The sequence below is a fragment of the Eurosta solidaginis genome, chromosome 1 (assembly GCF_040869045.1).
Source record: "Eurosta solidaginis isolate ZX-2024a chromosome 1, ASM4086904v1, whole genome shotgun sequence".
Lineage (NCBI taxonomy): Eukaryota > Metazoa > Arthropoda > Insecta > Diptera > Tephritidae > Eurosta > Eurosta solidaginis.
Window position 1 is genome coordinate 97,544,686 of NC_090319.1, and position 19,608 is coordinate 97,564,293.

General features: G+C 39.4%; 1 protein-coding gene across 1 annotated transcript in view; it reads right to left on the minus strand.

Annotated features, from left to right (window-relative positions):
- Zmynd8 (Zinc finger MYND-type containing 8) overlaps positions 1-19,608 on the minus strand; it is a 56,362-nt gene that overhangs the window by 33,338 nt on the left and 3,416 nt on the right. Inside the window, exons 2-4 of the mRNA XM_067759296.1 lie at positions 9,108-10,911; positions 8,864-9,042; positions 2,657-2,738 (exon numbers count right to left, since the gene is read on the minus strand). Coding sequence (XP_067615397.1) covers positions 2,657-2,738; positions 8,864-9,042; positions 9,108-10,841 — 1,995 coding nt within the window. The 5' untranslated portion in view covers positions 10,842-10,911. The remainder of the gene's footprint in view (positions 1-2,656; positions 2,739-8,863; positions 9,043-9,107; positions 10,912-19,608) is intronic.

Below are 19,608 nucleotides of genomic sequence, written 5' to 3' on the forward strand. Positions count from 1 at the left end.
TCGATGTGATGGTCTTTTGCCGGATACAAATCCGGTACCATAGCACCATTAAGGTGCTAGCCCGACCATCTCGGGAACGATTTATGTGGCCACATTAAACCTTCAGGCCATTCCCTCCCTCCCTACCCCCAAGTTCCATGAGGAGCTTGGGGTCGCCAGAGCCTCGTCTGTTAGTGAAACAGGATTCGCCGCGGATAGGTGAGGTTGACAATTGGGTTTGGAGAAGCTATATATTGCGCTGGCAACCTGAAAGGTTGCGCTACACAGCCCCTTGAATCTGGTATTTTAGTCGCCTCTTACGACAGGCATACCTACCGCGGGTATATTGTGATCCCCTAACCCGCTGGGGTAAAGCGTCTTTGCTACTGGCGATAGGAGAGATATCGGGCGATATGACTCTCCTATGTTAGCTGGTTTCCCAGGCTTTAGTAGCGGGACCACCTTGGCCATTTTCCATTTTTCGGGAATGACAAAGGTGGAAGGAGACAGGTTGAAGACATGCGCTAAATATTTGAAACCCTCTTTCCCTAGGCTTTTAAGCATCGGCATGGCTATGCCGTCTGGGCGCACTGCTTTGGATGGTTTAGCATTACCGATGGCATCCTCAACCTCTTTGGCGGTGATGGTAATAGGAGACGCGCTGAATTTATGCTTATGTGCGTGTCTGTTGGCCCTCCGTCTATCTTTGTCGACCGTAGGATGCATTATATATTGTCGGCAGAAAGCGCTCGCGCATTTTTTCGCATCCGACAGCACTTTATCGCCAAAGGCGATGGAAATTTTGTCATTGTGCTTAAACGGATTCGATAGGGACTTTACGGTGGACCAAAGTTTACCTACACCAACAGAGAGGTTACAACCGCTGTTTGTGTGTGGAACTTTCCTTTGCTGATCCCAAATCCTATCGAAAAATTGATGGCGCTATATCGGTTAACTGTCGTCCATACAAAATGGCCCGACCCAATGTACACTCTAGTCAAAAATGGGTTAAAACGAAATTGCAAGTACACATTTTCTGTCTTTTCTAAACAACGAAAGTAGGGGGTGTATGTAGACTTTTGTACGTCACTGTACATGTATATATAAATAAATATTAAATACCTTAATATGTTTATTTAAGTATGCATCACATGTACTTATTAGTCTAGTTTGCATATACAAATTATTTTGTATGTACGTGCATATATGTATATATATATATATACGCGGTAAACATTATCAACTACAGGCCATATTGAACCTAAAAACAGCAACAATTCTGTACAATTTTTTGTAGTTCCTTCTGCTCTTTGAAAAACAAAACCAATAAAGTTACATATTCAAGTTCGTGAAATATACGATGGCGATTGTGTTGATAGGGAGCATACAAAAGTAGCAAACGTGATAGCAAAGCGACAACGTACCATGTGATGTGGGCAAAAGAGAAGAAAACATACATACATCTGAATGCCAATACAAGTGTACGACGAACGGGCAACAATAGGAACACATGATTTTTTTGTTGGTACTCTGTATCAGGCTCAGTGGCGATATATGTATACGAGTATGAGCCAGATCAAAAATGTGCTTTATATGCTTAGACATACATATATGTATGTGTGTACACATGTTAACGAGTACATTGAATACATATGTATGTATATAGCAAATTGGGTTGATTTCGAAAAATATGATACACTATTTTTCATCATTTTACTTACAAAAGCATTTTTCAAAAATGATTAAATAACTGAATAAACAAATATATGAGATTTTGAAATTGTTATATATTATTCAAGAGGAGCTGTGAGTAGTTACAAAAATGACTAAAGACTCTAAACAGAAAGAGAAGACGAAGGTTTCCAGGGAGTCAAGGGGTTGATAAGCACAACATAAACCTTTATAACATCAAAGGTTCCACAACCCAATTGTCAATCTCACCTACGTGAGGGAAACCTGTTACAAATAGAATGCATCATAGACATATTTAGCAAGCGAGGCTTTGGCGACCCCAAGTTCCTCATGGAACTAGGGAGTGGGGAACGGTATGGCCTAGAAGGTTTAATGTGGCCATATAATCATTCCCGAGATAGTTGGGTGCTTATGACCGGAACACACCATATCTATATCCGGCAAAGGACCATCAACACCGATAACACTCCCCAAAACCTTCGGGGAGTGTCTTAACGTTAATAAAACAACAACTACGAAGGCTTCCAAGTATGATACATCTTACAACGAAACTCGAATACTCAGTCGCCTTGCCTACAAGGGGTTGTTAAGCTAATATAATATAGTTTTATGAGCTTCTCCAAACCCAAGGGCAAGGATTCCAGCGAAAAAAAAATTAAAGTTACCCATTTAAAACTTACTGTAGAGAATGCCGTCTCACGACAGATTCTCTTATCAGCAATCTATTTTAGACAGAAACACATAAGAATTATACTAAGTTTATACTCGAGAACTTAATTAAACGCATTCAGGAAATGGTTCTTAAAAATTCACTGCAGGCACGGAACAAAAGATCCTATTACCGAACTCCAATTTAGCTTCTAAATAGAACATAGGGAGCATGCCCCACATTTCGATGCATCGAGACAAGCGGGTTAAATTGTAAAAAGCTCGTAATGGACAATGGGATGGTTTGGGACTTTTTAAAGAATTGAAATTTACTTACCCCTTTGACCATTTTCATGCGCTTAAGCGCAAACGAAAGCAGCTGACTCAATAAATCCAATGACATCTCACCGCGACGAGAACTGTTAATTATAGAGAGTTATTATTAAAAGTTATAAAATTCGAGCGAGACTGACAAATTAAAAACTAAATAGAATAAAGAACATATTTATTTTATATTCAGGCCGATGGTAAACAAAATTTTTTGTGCATTTTTTTCCATCTCCAAATCCCTTATTCTGAATAAAAAAAACCCTTGAGAATCCGCGCACTTCACCTTTTCTCTCTTTCTGAACCAAGTCAAAAAAGGGAAACCCGATTGAGGGAGAAAAGTTGGCATTATAAATGTGATTGAACGGGAGATTTCGCAGACATTTTTAAACTTCTTTTTCACGAGTTATATTGAATCGAACGCAGCAAAATAGTTTAAGTAAATTGTTTCTTTAAAGAAAAAAATATAAGTTTTACAAAGTGCTTAAATACATAAGTGTAAAATTAAAAAAACCCTTTATTTTAAGTCAAAAAGTATTTAAATAAGCCTATATAAAAAGCTGGATGAATTGAGATTCATCTGATATAGATGTTATATGTATTTCCGAAACCTGGTTTTCTTCATGTCACAAAAATGATTTGGTGCAACTAAATGGATATCAACTTTTCAGGGCTGATAGACGTGGTCATGGTGGTGGTGTTGCTATATATGTTAAAAGTAGTTTATCCTGTAAACTTTGCTGCAGTGCTAGTTCAAGTGATTTTGTCGAATATGTGTTCGTAGACGTGTTCTCTGTAAATAATGAAAGGCTTCTTATCGGCTGTGCATACAGACCTAATCGTGGAGTTGACTTCTCTGGCTTTATTGACTCTACTTATAAGCTATGATAATATAATCATCGCTGGGGATTTCAACTCCAACCTTCTCGTCGACTCAACTCTAAAGCTAAGTATGGAGTCTCTTGGACTTTTTCCCACCAATTTAACTTCACCTACACACTTTACTGACTCAAATTCTTCTTTGCTGGATTTATTTTTTGTGAATGATCCCCTGAAATTGCTCCACTACGATCAATTGTCGGCATCTTGCTTTTCAAAACACGATCTGATATTTCTTAGTTACAACTTTCAAACGTCACACATACAATGTTCCTTTACATATCGTGATTTTAGAAGCATAGATTACAGTTCCCTTAATGCAGCGGTGGAGTCGGTTGAGTGGAGCTTGATTCGTACACTGACATCGGTCGATGATCAGGCATCATTCCTACAGAACCATATTATTAGGCTTTTCGACAACTATGTGCCAGTGAAACTCAAAGCTGCTACACACAATAATACCCCTTGGTTTAGTGCCAATCTAAAACACTTAATTCACCAGCGTAACCTTGCTTACTCACGATGGAAAAGATACAAAACCCTGGAGGCTCACAACTGCTTCAAAATAGCTAGGATCGCTGCAAACAAAGCCATTAGGTCAGCTAAGCAGAAATTTTATAATAACAAGTTTAGTGCTGCTTTGAGTTCGAAGGAAACCTGGAAGTCGATTAAACATATTGGTATCGGAAAATCCAAATGTGATATTTCTGTCCTCCCTGATGTAGACATTAATGAGATAAATATAAATTTTGTAAATCTGCCAATCTCAACTGACAATATATGTGCTGATAATTATTGTATTCGCGCTAATGTTGATTTTGGTCCTCTTGAGTTTGCTAGTGTCGATGATTGTGATGTCGTTCAAGCCATTCTTTCAGTAAAGTCTAATGCTATGGGGTTCGATGGTATATGTCCGAAATTTTTAAAATAATTCTTCCTAAAATCCTTCCTCACTTAACCTACTTGGTTAACTCTGTGCTGACGTCCTGTGTATTTCCCAAATATTGGAAAGTTGCTAAGGTAATCCCAATCCCCAAGCAAAACAAGTAGTATAGGCCTATAGCTATTCTGCCTTTCCTTTCCAAGGTCGTCGAACGAATTTTGCACTGCCAGATAAATACTTATGTGCAGAATAATAACCTTCTCACAGATTCCCAGTCTGGATTCAGGTCAAATCGTAGCTGTAAAACGGCGCTCCTATCGGTGATAGAGGATATTCGAGAACAAGTTGACAAAAATTTTACTGCTTTCCTGACTCTTCTCGACCATTCAAAAGCGTTTGACTCGGTTGACCACACCGTTCTCTGCAAGAAGCTGGACAACCTATTTAATTTCTCCAACTGTGCAACAGCCCTAATCAGATCGTATTTGGCCGACCGAACTCAGGCAGAAAGTGTTGGTAGCAGAAAGTCTGACTTCGTCAGTGTTTTAAGAGGAGTCCCACAAGGCTCAATCCTTGGTCCCCTGTTATTTGTTTTGTATATAAACGATTTGCCTGGTGTTCTCAAGTATTGTAATATTCACATTTATGCTGACGACGTACAATTGCATATGTGCTGTCCTAGTGATCGTACCAGTTCATGTATTAATAACTTAAATTACGATTTGTGTCAAATTGGTACGTGGGCTTCTATGAACGGCTTATGTCTTAACCCTAAGAAGTCGAAATGTATAGTCATTCATAGAAGGTCACTAGATAAAAGTGGAATGGAAAATTTAATTTTAGACAAAACTATTATAGAATACGTTGACACGGCAAAAAATCTAGGTATAGTTTTTAACAAAACCCTGACATGGAAAGATCACATCTTCCGCACAGTGGGAAAAGTGTATGGGATGCTTCGTACACTCTGGCTTACACAATATTTTACTCCGTTACTTAATACCTACGCTCCTTTATGGTTGTGAGGTTTACTCCAATTGTGACTATGTATGTAATAGGAAACTTAATGTTGTGTATAACAACATTGCTAGATACGTCTATGGGTTGAAAAGACTTGACCACGTCTCTCAACATGCTTACAGGTTGCTAAACATTTCTTTCGATAACCTTATTAAACTTAAAACGCTCACTACGCTACATAAATTAATATATATGAAGGAACCTGACTATCGGTATCGGAGGCTAAATTTTCTCCAGTCGTCTAGATCTGTTCTCCTTACCCACTTCAGACATCGTATGCTAATATCTGATCGCCAGTTCTTCATTAATTCCATACGTCTTTGAAACTCGCTCCCTTCTAGACTTAGGCTTATAAGCAATGCTCTGCTCTTCAATAAAGAATTAACAAGTTTCTATAATAACCTAGACAATTAAAATACTGATTCCTTCTAAGCAAATGTACTCTATCATTCCTTTATTTATCTATTTACTATTTATTAAATATATTATTTGTTGTAACCTTTTCTTAGCCATAGTCATTAGCTTTAAGTTTCAAGATTAGATTGTTCCTATTTTATGCCTTTTACCGACTAGCACTGTAAAATAATTTTTGTCAAATTGTTGTGCTGGGATGAATTGCCTAATAAATACAAATACAAATACAAAAGGAGCTCTTAGATGCAAGACCATCCAGAAATTGCCCAAGGTTTTTTTTAAAAGAGGTAAAGAAGGAGGAACCAACGCCTCTAACATCCCTCTCATTATGGTCCATATCCCGTTAGAGGATATTGATGACAATTTGTGATCGGTCACACCTATTGGATGGGGCGAAGCACTGCTACAACAACAACAATAATAATGCTTAAATAGACTTCGGCGTTTGGTGAAAGAAGAGTTGAACTCGGAAAGGTCGCCAGAAGAATGCTTTGCTGAATGAAAGAAGGCAACTACAACGGAGTTGTATTATCGCGCAGCCTTCCTATGTTTATGACATGAAACAAAAGGTACATTGTTTGTATTTGATTTCTCAATTTCAAACAAATTCGCCACAGTAATTAAACTGTTAAATTTCTTAAACCAAAATACACATGCGCAGATAGATAGATAGATAATTAATTGAGGATCGCACTGCGACCATTGGTCTATTGTGCCATCAGCTGCTTCACAGCACCTCATCCAAGCCGACGTCTCTGATGAACCCTAGCAGTTCACCTGGCTTGAGGGATTTGATGTGAGAATGGTCTGGCCATGGTGAGCCCATAAACTTAGCCCTACGCCTTGAGATTGCGTCACACTCCAGGAGTACATGGTCCGCCTTCAACCGACATGTGTTGTTCGATAATATACCTAGCTTTTGCATATGACTGTTCAGTCTACAGTGTCCTGTAAGAATAGCTGTTAGGATTCTTAGGTTATCTTTCGAGAGGCCTATTAATGCCCTATATCGAGTTGTGTTGTAACCCCCTAACAGTAACTTAGATTGTCTCAGGCCTGCCATATTGCGCCAGTGGTCGTCCCTCTTTTCCCTTTCTTCTACTAATAGATGCCCTCTAATTTCCTGCGGGCCTATTGGCAGGAACGGTTCAGGACTCATAGGTCGTGTCGTTGCTGCCTCTCTGGCTAGGCTGTCCGCCTGCTCATTACCCTCAGCTCCCTTGTGGCCAGGAACCCAGGTCAACAGTAGTTCGTTGTGTGCTCCTAGTTGATTTAGCTTTTCAACGCACTCCGACCAGTGCTGATTTTATTTTAGACGCCGAGATCGCCTTGAGGCCGGCCTGACTGTCACTGAGTATGGCCTGAGAATATCATCCCTCGGGAGTTGAGAGATTGGGATCTTCTCTCAATTCTTCCATGTTCCGGGACGATATGACTTTACCTTTGCCTGAGCCCTCCTTGACGATATTCAAGAGGGTTCACTTGGCTGACTGCTCTATCGATATATGCAGCGGGGTTAGATCGAGGATAGCCTCCAGCGCTGTTGTAGGGCATGTGCGCATAGCCCCCGTGATGCATACGCATGCCAGACACTGAAGTTTTGACAGTGCTTGCCTCGACTCGATGCCCAGGCTATCGAGCCATATGTTATCATAGGTTTTACTATCATGGTATGTATCGATCTTAGCACATGTGGGCTACAGCCCCATGATTTGCCTTCTAGACGTTTGCATACCTTGATGGACCTCGTGGCCCTAGCTCTCATGGAGTCGAAGTGTTGTTTCCATAGGAGCTTGATGTCAAAAGTGACCCCCAAGTATTTCACAGCGGTTTCATATTCTAGTGCCACGCCTTCTATTGTTATTGCTTTCAGGGCTGGTAGGACCCTTCTTCTGGTGAAGGGGATGATGGTTGTCTTAGATGGGTTGATGTTAAGCCACACACTGGCGCACCACCCCTTGTAATATTCAATGCTCTTTGTATTATGTCACAGAGCGTACTCTCAAATTAACCTCTTGCAATTAGACGATGTCGTCAGCATATCCTTGGCATCTTATGCCACTGTTTGATAGCTTTTGCAGGAGTTCATCTACTACTAGGCTCCACAGAAGAGGTGACAGGACACCTCCTTGGGGGCACCCGCTCGTGGTATTAACCTTAACTGTGCTGTTGCCTACATGGACTTCAGCGATTCTTGTGTGGAGTAGATTGTCAATCCATCTCTGGATAGGCATCTGAATTCCTCTTCTCTGCAGTGGTATGTGTACGCTTTCGTGAGATGTGTTGTCAAATGCATCCTCAATATCAAGGAACAACGACCAATAAATTTGGACATAAATTCAACCAGATCTTTCGAATTTTCGAAATTGTAATCTTACTGGAAAGAAAGATTCAGCGAGAAAAGTTAATACACATTTACTTATTGTATGTATATCACAACTTTCCACAAATTTTATTCATACGTGTTCTGAGCAACGGCGTGTCTATGTTTAGGTCAGCTTGCAAAATATTGAAATACGATTTTGAGCAGGAGACGATTTGCAAATTAAAATCCATGTGCCTGAAAAAAATGCTTACGTTGGTTTTGTTACTCCCAATAAAATGGTCTCATTCGTGATATTGTTTAAGCAAACAGCTGATACCCTGATACCCGAACTTAAGAGTTCTTTACTCATGAAAATTGCTTAAGATTTGCTTAGATTTTTTCTGAGGACGTTAGATACATACTATTTTTTTCTATTCTACAAATAAATACTACATACTTATAACTAGAAGTAAAAAAATTTTTACTTATATTTAAGAATTCATGAGCTTAACACAGGCTTATAATAACTGAATTTCAATTATTATGTTTTCTAAGAGAAACTGAAAAGAAAGAAACATTTACTGGCATATTCTCTTAGAAAACATAATAATTGAAATTCAATTATTATAAGCCGGTGTTAAGCTCATGAATTCTTAAATATAAGTATAAACTGAACACACCATTAAACAAACATACACAAAAAATTTTTTAATTACCGTCTGTGACCATTCAATACGTTATCCACATTCACGCACTCTGGGCATATCCATGTATCATCCAGTTTTGTAGATGCTGTAATCTTAATGCACGTGCAATGAAAGCTACGCAAACACTTTGAGCACGCAAATAAATCAGCGCATTCGCGACATTTCCAGCAAAAACTATCCCAACCGTGCTTTAATAAATAATTTAGTTGTTCGCACTTATATTGTAATTCATAGTAAAAAATAAATAGTTTACCTTTGGCGGTGGTGCCCAATAAGCCATGAGACGTGCTTCAACACTATCCATATTCAAGGGTATACCACCGTTGTTACTGCCAACTGTCTCCCGTTCCAATGGTGCATCTAATAGAGAACTTGTACTACCACAACCCCCAGCCATCAGCCCGGCAGTAGCCGATGCGTTACTTTCATTTAACAAATTATGTTCGCCAGCCAAAGTTGATTCATCATCTTCGCCACCATTAAGATAACTACGCTCACCATCATCTGCTTCCGATGATACATCACCTTCATCGTGCTTGACACGATTCAAAAACTCTATTTGTTTTTGTACAAATTCTGAATTTTGTGAACGCATGTTTGTACGTTTTGACATTTTTTCATCGGATGGCCAACGTTTTAGTTTTCCGCACGTCGAGGGAGTTGATTCTAATGTATCGATGCTTTTACGATTTACACTCTTGCTACGTGAACGACGTGCTATTGAGCTTGCTGTTGAGCTGCTACCACCCCCATCGCCTTTAAGTGGTGCAAACTTACTAGATTTGCGTTGTTTTTCGGAATGGGAATTGTGATGATGGTGGTGGTGGTGGTGATGAAAGGAAGGTTGTTGTTGATGTGTTTGTTGTTGTTGTTGTTGCTGATGATGTGATGGTGATTGCTCGTTAGCATCTTTTGGTGTACCTTTTTGACGCTTACGTACTGTGTCCGTAACAAATTCACTCAATACTTTCGATTCGTTGACGGAACGTTGGAGAGCGAGAAATTCCCGGGAGAGTGGTGTGCTACTACGTGCAGCAAAAAGTCGCGAGTTTTGTTGTGATTGGGCTTGTTGTTGCTGTTGTTGTGGTTGTGATTGCTCTTGTTGCTGATCTTCTTGCTGTGCAGAGTTCTGTGTCTTTTCTTCTTTTGTTATAAGCTCTTTTTCAGTATCCGATACAACGACTTGGTTGACAGCTACTTTTGTAGAATCATTCAAGTTTCGTTCAACAGTAGATGAATTCAGATTTTTTGTGGTTTGATTATTAACCACTGGTAGTTGATGATGCTGATTTTCATTTGTCATCTGCACCATAATTAGTTTATTATTCTTTGTTTTCACTGGTAACATTTTCGGTTTCACATGTACTGCAGAGACTATTTGAACCGGTATATGGCAAACACTATCAACACTTGGCGTTGGTGGTTCCTCACTGATCAAAATCGGTTTCTTACTATTCTCACTTGCGTTTTCTAATGTCGTTTTTATTGTCGAACTGACCGAAGTTTTGGTTGTTCCAGCATTGGTGGTTGTAGCATCGCAACTCACTTGTTCGAGGGCAGCAATCGAAGAAGGAACTGTATCAACTGATGGTTCAGCCTGCAATACATAACTCAAGCTTTCTTGATTTATACTACACTGCTCATTTTTTTTAACATCATTACGCTCACTGCAATCATCTTCCATTATAAAGCTTCCATCATCACCATCAGCCTGTGCTTGTTCATCTTCTTCCGCATCGTCGTCTTGGTCATCGTCTACATCCAATTCATCTTCAGCCCCGTCAATATCACTACATTCCTCACTTCCCTCCATTTCCGCAACAACTCCGTCAATTGATTCTGGCTCATTATTTACAACTACAACATTATCAGAGATTTTAGTAGCTGACTTTAATGGTTTAGTGGGAGTTGTCGAAATAGGCTCAAATGCTGGGCCCGGAATGGAATCAATGCTATCCTCAGCAGCACTAAATGCGTTTTTCTCCATTACAATGTCGGTATTGATATCATTCCAATTTTGATGAAGTCGGCAGAGTCAATGCTAAATGAATCAAAACCTAGAAAACAGAGAAAAGAAAATAAATAAATATATATATGTAGGTTGATAAAATTGTTCCAAATACAGTAATGCAATCTAATTAAATGTGTAAAAAAGTAAAATAATAAGCAAATCACACACAATCGCCAGCAAAGTGACAATTAAGAAAATGAAAGCAAGCGCAGCAATGAGCAATTGGCAAACTCAACGAATAACCAACTTACAAATATTTAGTTGCTGTTGAATTTTTTTTTTTCCTGTTTTCGTTTAGTCACAATCATCGTTTTTAGCTTTGTCGGCTATCTTCGTTCATCAGGAATAAATATACAGACGCACGACTACACCAAGCAGCCAGACAAGTAGACACTCAACAACAGTGCATAAATTTTTACTTGTGTATATGTATGTGTCCTACAATATGGTGATTGACTTGTTTTTACACCCAGCTTTCAGCGATTAATAATTTAAGTATGCACGTTTCAAAGGAGTTTCGAGAACATGAAAAACATAAACTGGCATTTTTACCGATTTTAGCTCTAAGAGCCATTGGCAAAATTAGGGTCTCACCCCCAATGTATGTAGATGGAATTATACCACGATTATCCGACCCATACTTTTGTATGGGATAGTCGTATGGTGGCCAGCCTAGAGAAAGGCGTAAAACCTAAACATGTTGGGTAAAGTCCACAGATCTAGCATGATCAGCATATGTGGTGCTCTGACATCCTACCATTGGATTTAGCTGGTTATCGAGCAGCGGCAACGTCAGCCACAGCCACAGGACACTCTAGTATCCTAAACAAATACAGTTTTCTTTCTCCTAGCACGGATCACTGTGCGACCACAACAGTTGGGCATTCAAAGGGGTTGTGTAGCGCAACCCTCTCAGGGGGTTTCCAGGGCAATATATAGCTTCTCTAACCCAATTTTCAACCTCACCTACCTGCCGCGAATTATGTTTCATTAACAGGCGAGGCTCTGGCACCCCAAGCTCCTCATGGAAGGGAGGGATGGCCTTGGCGGTAGGGATGGTCGGATAGTTGCCGCGGAGTCGGATAGTTGCCTTGCTGTTGACGGCAGCATTTCCGTACACACGGACGGCTCTGAGCTGAACGGCAGAGTTGGAGGTGGAGTATGCTCACGGGACCTAGATCTCCAACTCTCCTTTAGACTACCCGATCGCTGTAGCGCCTTCCAGGCAGAAGTTTCAGATATCATGGAAGGCGCAGTTAGGATAGGGACAAACACTATCGGTAAAGAAATCTTTATTTTTAGCTACACCCAGGCTGTCGCCAAGTCTCTTGGCTCCTACTCGTTTAATTCGGAACTAAGACTAAACTGTCACCGATCTCTTTAAGAGATGACTCAATTGGGACACAGGGACATTCAGAGAAACCGCATTTCAGACGAACTCGCTAGGTAGGTACGACCAGGTAGATTCTTCATGAATAAGATCGCTCAGGTATGCCCCTTGCCACATCCAAGCTAATGCTAAATGAGCACATTTACCGTCAAGCCGACGAAATATGACCACAAACACCGGGAGGAAACCTGTCCAATTTCCACACTTGTAGAGGCACTAACTAGCACCAATTAAGTAAGTAAGAAAGTGGCACTAACTGGGCATTGCCTTATAGGCAGGGTATTGTTGTCGTAAGAAGGCTCAATGCGGCCATATCAACTCGTTCCCGAGATGATCGGGCTTGTATCTTGATGTTGTTATTGTTTTTCTAACGATAAAGAAACTCCCAGAAGGTTTTGGGCAGTGTTATCGATGTTGATGTTCCTTTTCCGGATATATATAGATTCGGTACGTTCCGGGCTAGTACCTTAATGGTGCTTTTAGCAAAGGTTAGTAGTGCCTTATCGTCGATGTTGCGGAAGTTGTAAAGAGAGGGAAACTGGAGAGATCAGGGAGATAGCTGTTTATTTTATTACAAAGGTCACCGATGTTTGGGCTTGAAGCTGTGGCCATTATTGTGCAGTCATCGGCGTAGTATGCAATGGTGACTCCTTATGGTGGCCAAGGAAGCTTCGATATATAGAAGCTAAACAAAATTGGGGATAGGACACCACCCTGTTGTACTCCTTGTTTAATTATTATGGGCTTAGATGTTGCGTTCCTGAACTGCACCGATGTTTGCCGACCAGACAGATAATTTGCGGTTCATCTTTGGAGACTTGCGAGGAAGGTAGGAGGTTTTGCAGTAACGTGCCACGGTTGACTGTATCAAAAGCTTTTGATAGGTCTAGCGCAACGAGTACTGTTCTGTTGTGGGGTTTTTGATTAAACCCGCAATTTATCTGCGTGTTAATGGCATTCAGCGTGGTGGTAGTGTTATGTAGTTTTCGAAAGCCGTTCTGATGATTGGCAAGACGCAAGTTTGCAGTGAAGTAGGGAAGCAGAATGTCTTCTACTTGGTATTCTTGGCTACTGGCGATAGGAGAGATATCGAACGATAGAATTCTTCTACGTTAGCTGAATTCCCAGGCTTTAATAGCGGAACCACTCTGACCATTCTCCATTTTGCGGGGATGACGAAGGTGGACAGGTGCTAGATAGTTAAATCCTTCTTCGCAAAGTTTTTTAAGCATCGGCATGGATATGCCGTCTGGCCTACTGCTTTAGATGGTTTGGGCATGAACGATGGCATCTTCAACGCGGTTGGCGGTGATGGTAATTCGGGACGCGCTGTGTTTATGTTTGTGTGCGCGCCTGTTGGCCCGCCCTCTGGCTTTGCCATACGTAGAATGCATTACATAGTGTCAGCAGAAAGCGCTCGCGCATTTTTTCGCATCCGACAACACTTTATCGCGGAAGGTGATGGATATTTTGTCGTTGTGCTTGGCCGGTTTCGACAGGGACTTTACGGGGACCATAGCTTACCTACACCGGCAGAGAGGTTACAATTATTTATTTATATTTCATACACAAGCAATCTGATGCATTGGTTTATGTCCCTTAATTGGGGTTCGCCTGGATCGTGCTGTCTTATAAGGTCACGTTCTCTCGCTAGAGCTGGGACCTCCGTTGGAAAATGTGGCCGAATTTCCGCGATTCTTCCGGTGGGAATATAACTAGCCGACGCGGATTCGATGACCTTGCGGAATGCACGCTCCCCTTGACGGTCATCAGTCGGAATAGGGAGGACAGCAATGCGATTGTCTGTATAAGTTTTATCTTACCACTTTCCTTTTTTGAAGTTGATGAAAGTGCGTTTTCCGTAGTGATAAATTCGCTCGAGAGAAAGCAGTATGGGTAGGTGGCCGGATGCCTATGTTACCTTCGGCTGCCAGTTGACCCAGTTAACAAGTCCTGCGCTCATAATGGAAATATCTGGCGAAATATGACAGCTTCCTACCATACGTGTGGGGCGTCCCCGTTTATCGTGCAGAAAGTCGTTTCTTCGTTGGTCGGCCAACATCCCGCCCTCTTTATCACGCCACCGACTTTTACACATATGCCCTTACATAAAGTGCACAACATTATTAGCTAAATGCTAAAAAGGCTTGATAATGTTTAATGTCGACTTCGGATGGAATCTGCAGACAGATGGACTTTCGCTGAGAAGTATTTCATGACAGAAATACACTCGGAGTAATCGACAATCCACTGCCGCGGGGCGACCAGCTTAGACATTTTAATTGAAAAAAAAAACTCCCATCGGGATTTGGGGTCTTTGGATTCGAAAATTACCTCAAGAAATACAAATTCATTTAACCTCTAGTAATAATCAAAACAAAGACGAAATAATTATTTTAGCAGACAAATTGTTCGATTTGATTAACAAACCACAATCTTCAAAATATTTTACAATAGCTAACATTAACAATAACGTTTTAGACCAATGTATTAAAAATTTGACGGAATTAACTACAGCTACTGTTGAGGTATGGAGTGGATGTAGGATGTAGGAAGTGCGGGTTGGAGGAGGAAACGATCGAGCACGTTCTGTGCTCGTGCCCTGCACTTGCCAGGCTAAGACTCCAGCTATTAGGAGCGATACAGCTGTCAGATCTAGAAGCAGGAAGTGGCTTAAGTCCTAGGAAGCTTATAGTATTTGCCAAGAGGACGGAGTTATTTTATAACATAGGTCCTGGTTTTTGATAGGGTTTTTCAGTTTGGTCGTTAAAACAAACTTCTGGTAACACTACGGCCTCAATCAGTCTATATGAGGTCCTCATGGACCGGCCAGTTCAACCTAACTTAACTACAGTTATTTAACAAAATTTAATTAATATTACTTCTGATATCAATGAATTACAAATTCGATAAACATTTATATTTTGGTTGAACATGGTTCAACTATATGGTTGGCTCATCTGTACAAAAACAAAATATGTTAGTTCAGATTGTCAAAATCTGCGTGTTGGTGTTGGTGCGAATGGTATGGAATGGAAATATAAAACTTAGCAGTTTTTGTATGTTGTAAGAAAATGTTGCCAATGTGTTGGTTTCATTTTGAGTTTGCCATCTCCTTTTGACAATCCCATTGACCATGCAATGAAATAAATAAAATCAGCTGATGAGATGAGTCAACCATATAATTGAGCCATGATTTTGAATACAAAAATGTCCATGAATGAAAGTGTACATGATAAAAATAATTTTATAAATTTAAAGTATATAAATTTAAAGTATATAAATTTAAAGTAGATAAATTCAAAGTAGGTGCATAATAATGGATAGAAATTAAAAAATTTCTATTTAATTTTGTATAATATAGTTTAACTTTATTGTTTTAAAAGAATTTTTGTTGAATGAAAATATTTTGGTTTTTTGATAGTTAGCAAAAAACAATCTAATAATAAATTTTAAATTTAATAAAGTATATTTATTACAAGTAAATAACCCTACAGGGGCTTAGAATAGACCCGCGGTAGGTATGCCTGTCGTAAGAGGCGACTAAAATACCAAATTGATTCAAGGGGTGCGTAGCGCAACCCTCTCAGGGGCTGCCAGCTCAATATATAGCTTCTCCAACCCAATTGTCAGCCTCACTTACCCGTGGCGAATCCTGTTTCATTAACAGCCGAGGCTCAGGCGACCCCGAACGCCGGATCTAGGGGGTGGGAGGACGGGATGACCAAGAAGGTTTAATGTGGTCATATAAATCGTTCCCGAGATGGTCCGGCTAGGAACGTATCGGATCTATGTATATCCGGCAAGGGACCATCAACATCGATAACACTCCCCAAAGCATTGGGGGAGTGTCTTTATCGCTAACACAACAACAAATAAAAAAAAAACTTTTTTTTAAGATTTTGATGTGGCTCGAACTTAAACAAGTAAAGGTGTCTAAGTTCGGATGTAACCGAACATTATATACTCAGCGTGAGATTCAATTGCACATTTCATTTCAGATAAATTACTTTTCTACATAACACGTGGCACCGCCCGTTTAAAAAAAATGTCTCCCCATTTCCTCCTAGAATAAAACTTGATAAGTGAGATATCATAGATTCAAAACTATTTTTTGCCAAGTTATAGCTTATTATTCTAGTCTACGACTCTTTTAAACCTTTTAACCTGATTTATATCTAAGTTGCCGTCGTTTTTAACCGATCCCGTCCATTTTTACTAGAAATATTTTCTGCTATAGGGAAAATTTGTGTACCCATTTTATTACGATCCGTTGATTTTTCTTCGAGTTATGCCTCCTGAAACATAGAAAATTGCTTACTCATAAAAGGGGCGCTGCACGCCTATTTTTTTAAATTTGAAGTTTTTCCTATTTATTGTTATAAATCCACTTGGGAAATGAAATACCATTGATATAAAGCTATTTTTGCAAAGATATAGCTTATTTTATTCGTCCACGACCCTTTTAAAAATCTTTTATATAAAAGTGGGCGTGGTCCTTAACCGAATTCTTTAATTTTTCTTTAAAGCGTTCCTTACAGTAAAGGCAACCTCTCTGCGGAATTTTGTTACGATAGGTTTAACGATTTTTGATTTATGATTAATAACATTTGTAAAATTGATCTTATCACAAGTTGGCGGTGCTACGCCCATTTTAAAGAATTTTTTTCAAATTTTTATCAAGAGTCTCAATATCAGTCCACACGTCAAATTTCAACATTCTAGTTGTATTATTTACTTAATAATCTTTTTTTTTTGTTTTCCAAAATGTTATATATATAAAAAGTGGGCGTGGTTATCATCCGATTTCACTCATTTTCAATACCAATCTATTCTGGGCTCAGATAAGCTCGTGTACCAAATTTGGTGAAGATATCTCAATATTTACTCAAGTTATCGTGTTAACGGACACACGGAAGGACGGACGGACATGGCTCAATCAAATTTTTTTCGATACTGATGATTTTGATATATGAAAGTCTATATCTATCTCGTTTCCTTTATACCTGTACAACCAACCGTTATCCAATCAAAGTTAATATACTATGTGTGCAAAGCACGCTGAGTATAAAAAAAGTAAAAATTTAACTACCCTATTTTGCCCTTGTAAGCCAAAAATTAAGTTTTTTTTATTTGAATTAAAAAAAAAATGTAAGGCGCGATCACCTCCGAAGAGATTTTAGGCCGAACTTCTCTTCCAATTTGCGTCGTGCTCCTTTTTAATTTTTCTTACAAATTGGCGGGACGGGACCTACTTGTTCTATGCCGAGTCCGAACGGCATCTGCAAGGCATATGAGTTTTCACTGAGAGCATTTCATGGCAGAAATACACTCGGAGTGCTTTTCGAACACTGCCGAGGGGCGACCCCGCTTAGAAAATTTTTCTTCTAATTGAAAAAGCTTGTTTCTAAACTTTTCATTTCATTTCATTTATTAAAAGAAATATATATTAGTACAATAAGATCATGTATGATCTTTTATAGTACAACAGACATTAAATGACAGGATAATAATAAAACATTCAAGTTTTAAATTTAACACATTAACCTAACATATTTAAGGTATATAAAATAATATATGATGGAAACCAAAACAGATTCATAACAGAATATGCTCACTACAATTCATAAAGGAAAAAAAAAAGAAAAGTTTAACGTTAGCAAATATTCGCTCCCAACGCTTACGAACGCTTACAAAAAACAATTAGGAAAATAAAAACGAACTTAGTATTAAAATCGGTTATATCTAAATATACAGTAAGCCATTTTCGGAAACAGAATTGCTAGTTGGGTACCAGAATACTTAAGATAATAATAATAATAATTGACTAGAAGATATGTAGGTAAACTCAGTTTCAAATCAAGACATTCATTGACGAAAGAACGAATATATAACATTCTTAAAGTTGCTTTTACTTAAGCTATTTGATGTTGCTTTGCCCGGGGTGTGAACCCAGGGCCTTCGATGTGGTAGGCGGAGCACGCTACCATCACACCACGGCGGCCGCCCTAATTATTATTCACATTCTTTACAAATGTTGGTTCAGGATGCGGTATCCATACATCAATTGAAACGTACAAGGATTTCTTGAACATTTTTTGAGCATTTCTTCAAGGGGTCATACCCCCAGGCTTTGATTTATACAACTTCATAAAGAAACAGAATAATAAAATAGGCAAATACACATTTTCAAATAAACTCAAGTTTGACTTCCACGAGGAAAATTAAAAAAATTATTGAATGTTTTCTTGTGAAGTGGACACCGCGCTCTCAAAATTCATCGTTCAATGTCAAAAACTCGACTAGTAGATCGATTCACGTAAAAATGTCATTAGTAAATACTGGAGATTTATCTTCATTTAAGAATTTGTAGATTCGGTTTATTTTTGGAATATTATGTATATACATATATATATTATCATGGGAAAGTGTTCCGAATATTCTAAATTCCATGAATATTTAACGGAAGAGCAGAACCGCACAAAAGCTTAACTCTTCTGTCAAAGTCAAGGCCAGAATATAAAGTTTTAAGACAATAAGCCATTTTCTTTTATTTTGGTTTTGTCAGTCCATTGGGGCTGCTGAGTACAGTACCAGCCCATGTCGGCTGCCTGTTAGAAATCGTCCTATCTCAAAATATTAATTAAAAATTTCCCAATTCAGGGTTTGTCACAACAACGACAATTTTCGCTGAAGGGGATTGAATTATTCCCCGTTTTCCCCACTTCATAAGAGCAACCCGTCCAGATTTTAAATTTCGGAGTGTCAAAGCTCTGTCATCATTGGAGAACAACCCTCTAGTAATTGAATCATGGGTAGTGATGATCAGCGGGTTAGGGGATCAGAATATACCCGTGGTAGGTATGCCTGTCGTAAGAGGCGACTAAAATACCAGATTCAAGGGGCTGTCTAGCGCAACCCTTCAGGTTGCCAGCGCAATATATAGCTTCTCCAAACCCAATTGTCAACCTCACCTATCCGCGGCGAATCCTGTTTCACTAACAGACGAGGCTCTGGCGACCCTAAGCTCCTCATGGAACTTGGGGGAGGGGAGGGGAATGGCCTGAAGGTTTAATGTGGCCACATAAATCGTTCCCGAGATGGTCGGGCTAGCACCTTAATGGTGCTGTGGTACCGGAGTGTACCGGATCTGTATCCGGCAAAGGACCATCACATCGATAACACTCCCCAAAGCCTTCGGGGAATAACCTTTCGCTACAACAACAATAGCATCAATAAATTTTCAAATTTTCAAACTTTCATTCAACGAGTGATATTGTCATAAAATGTAACACTGCTGCAAAAACTGCAGCTGGAGCACATACATAAACTTCTTCTTGTAGCGATCAGGAT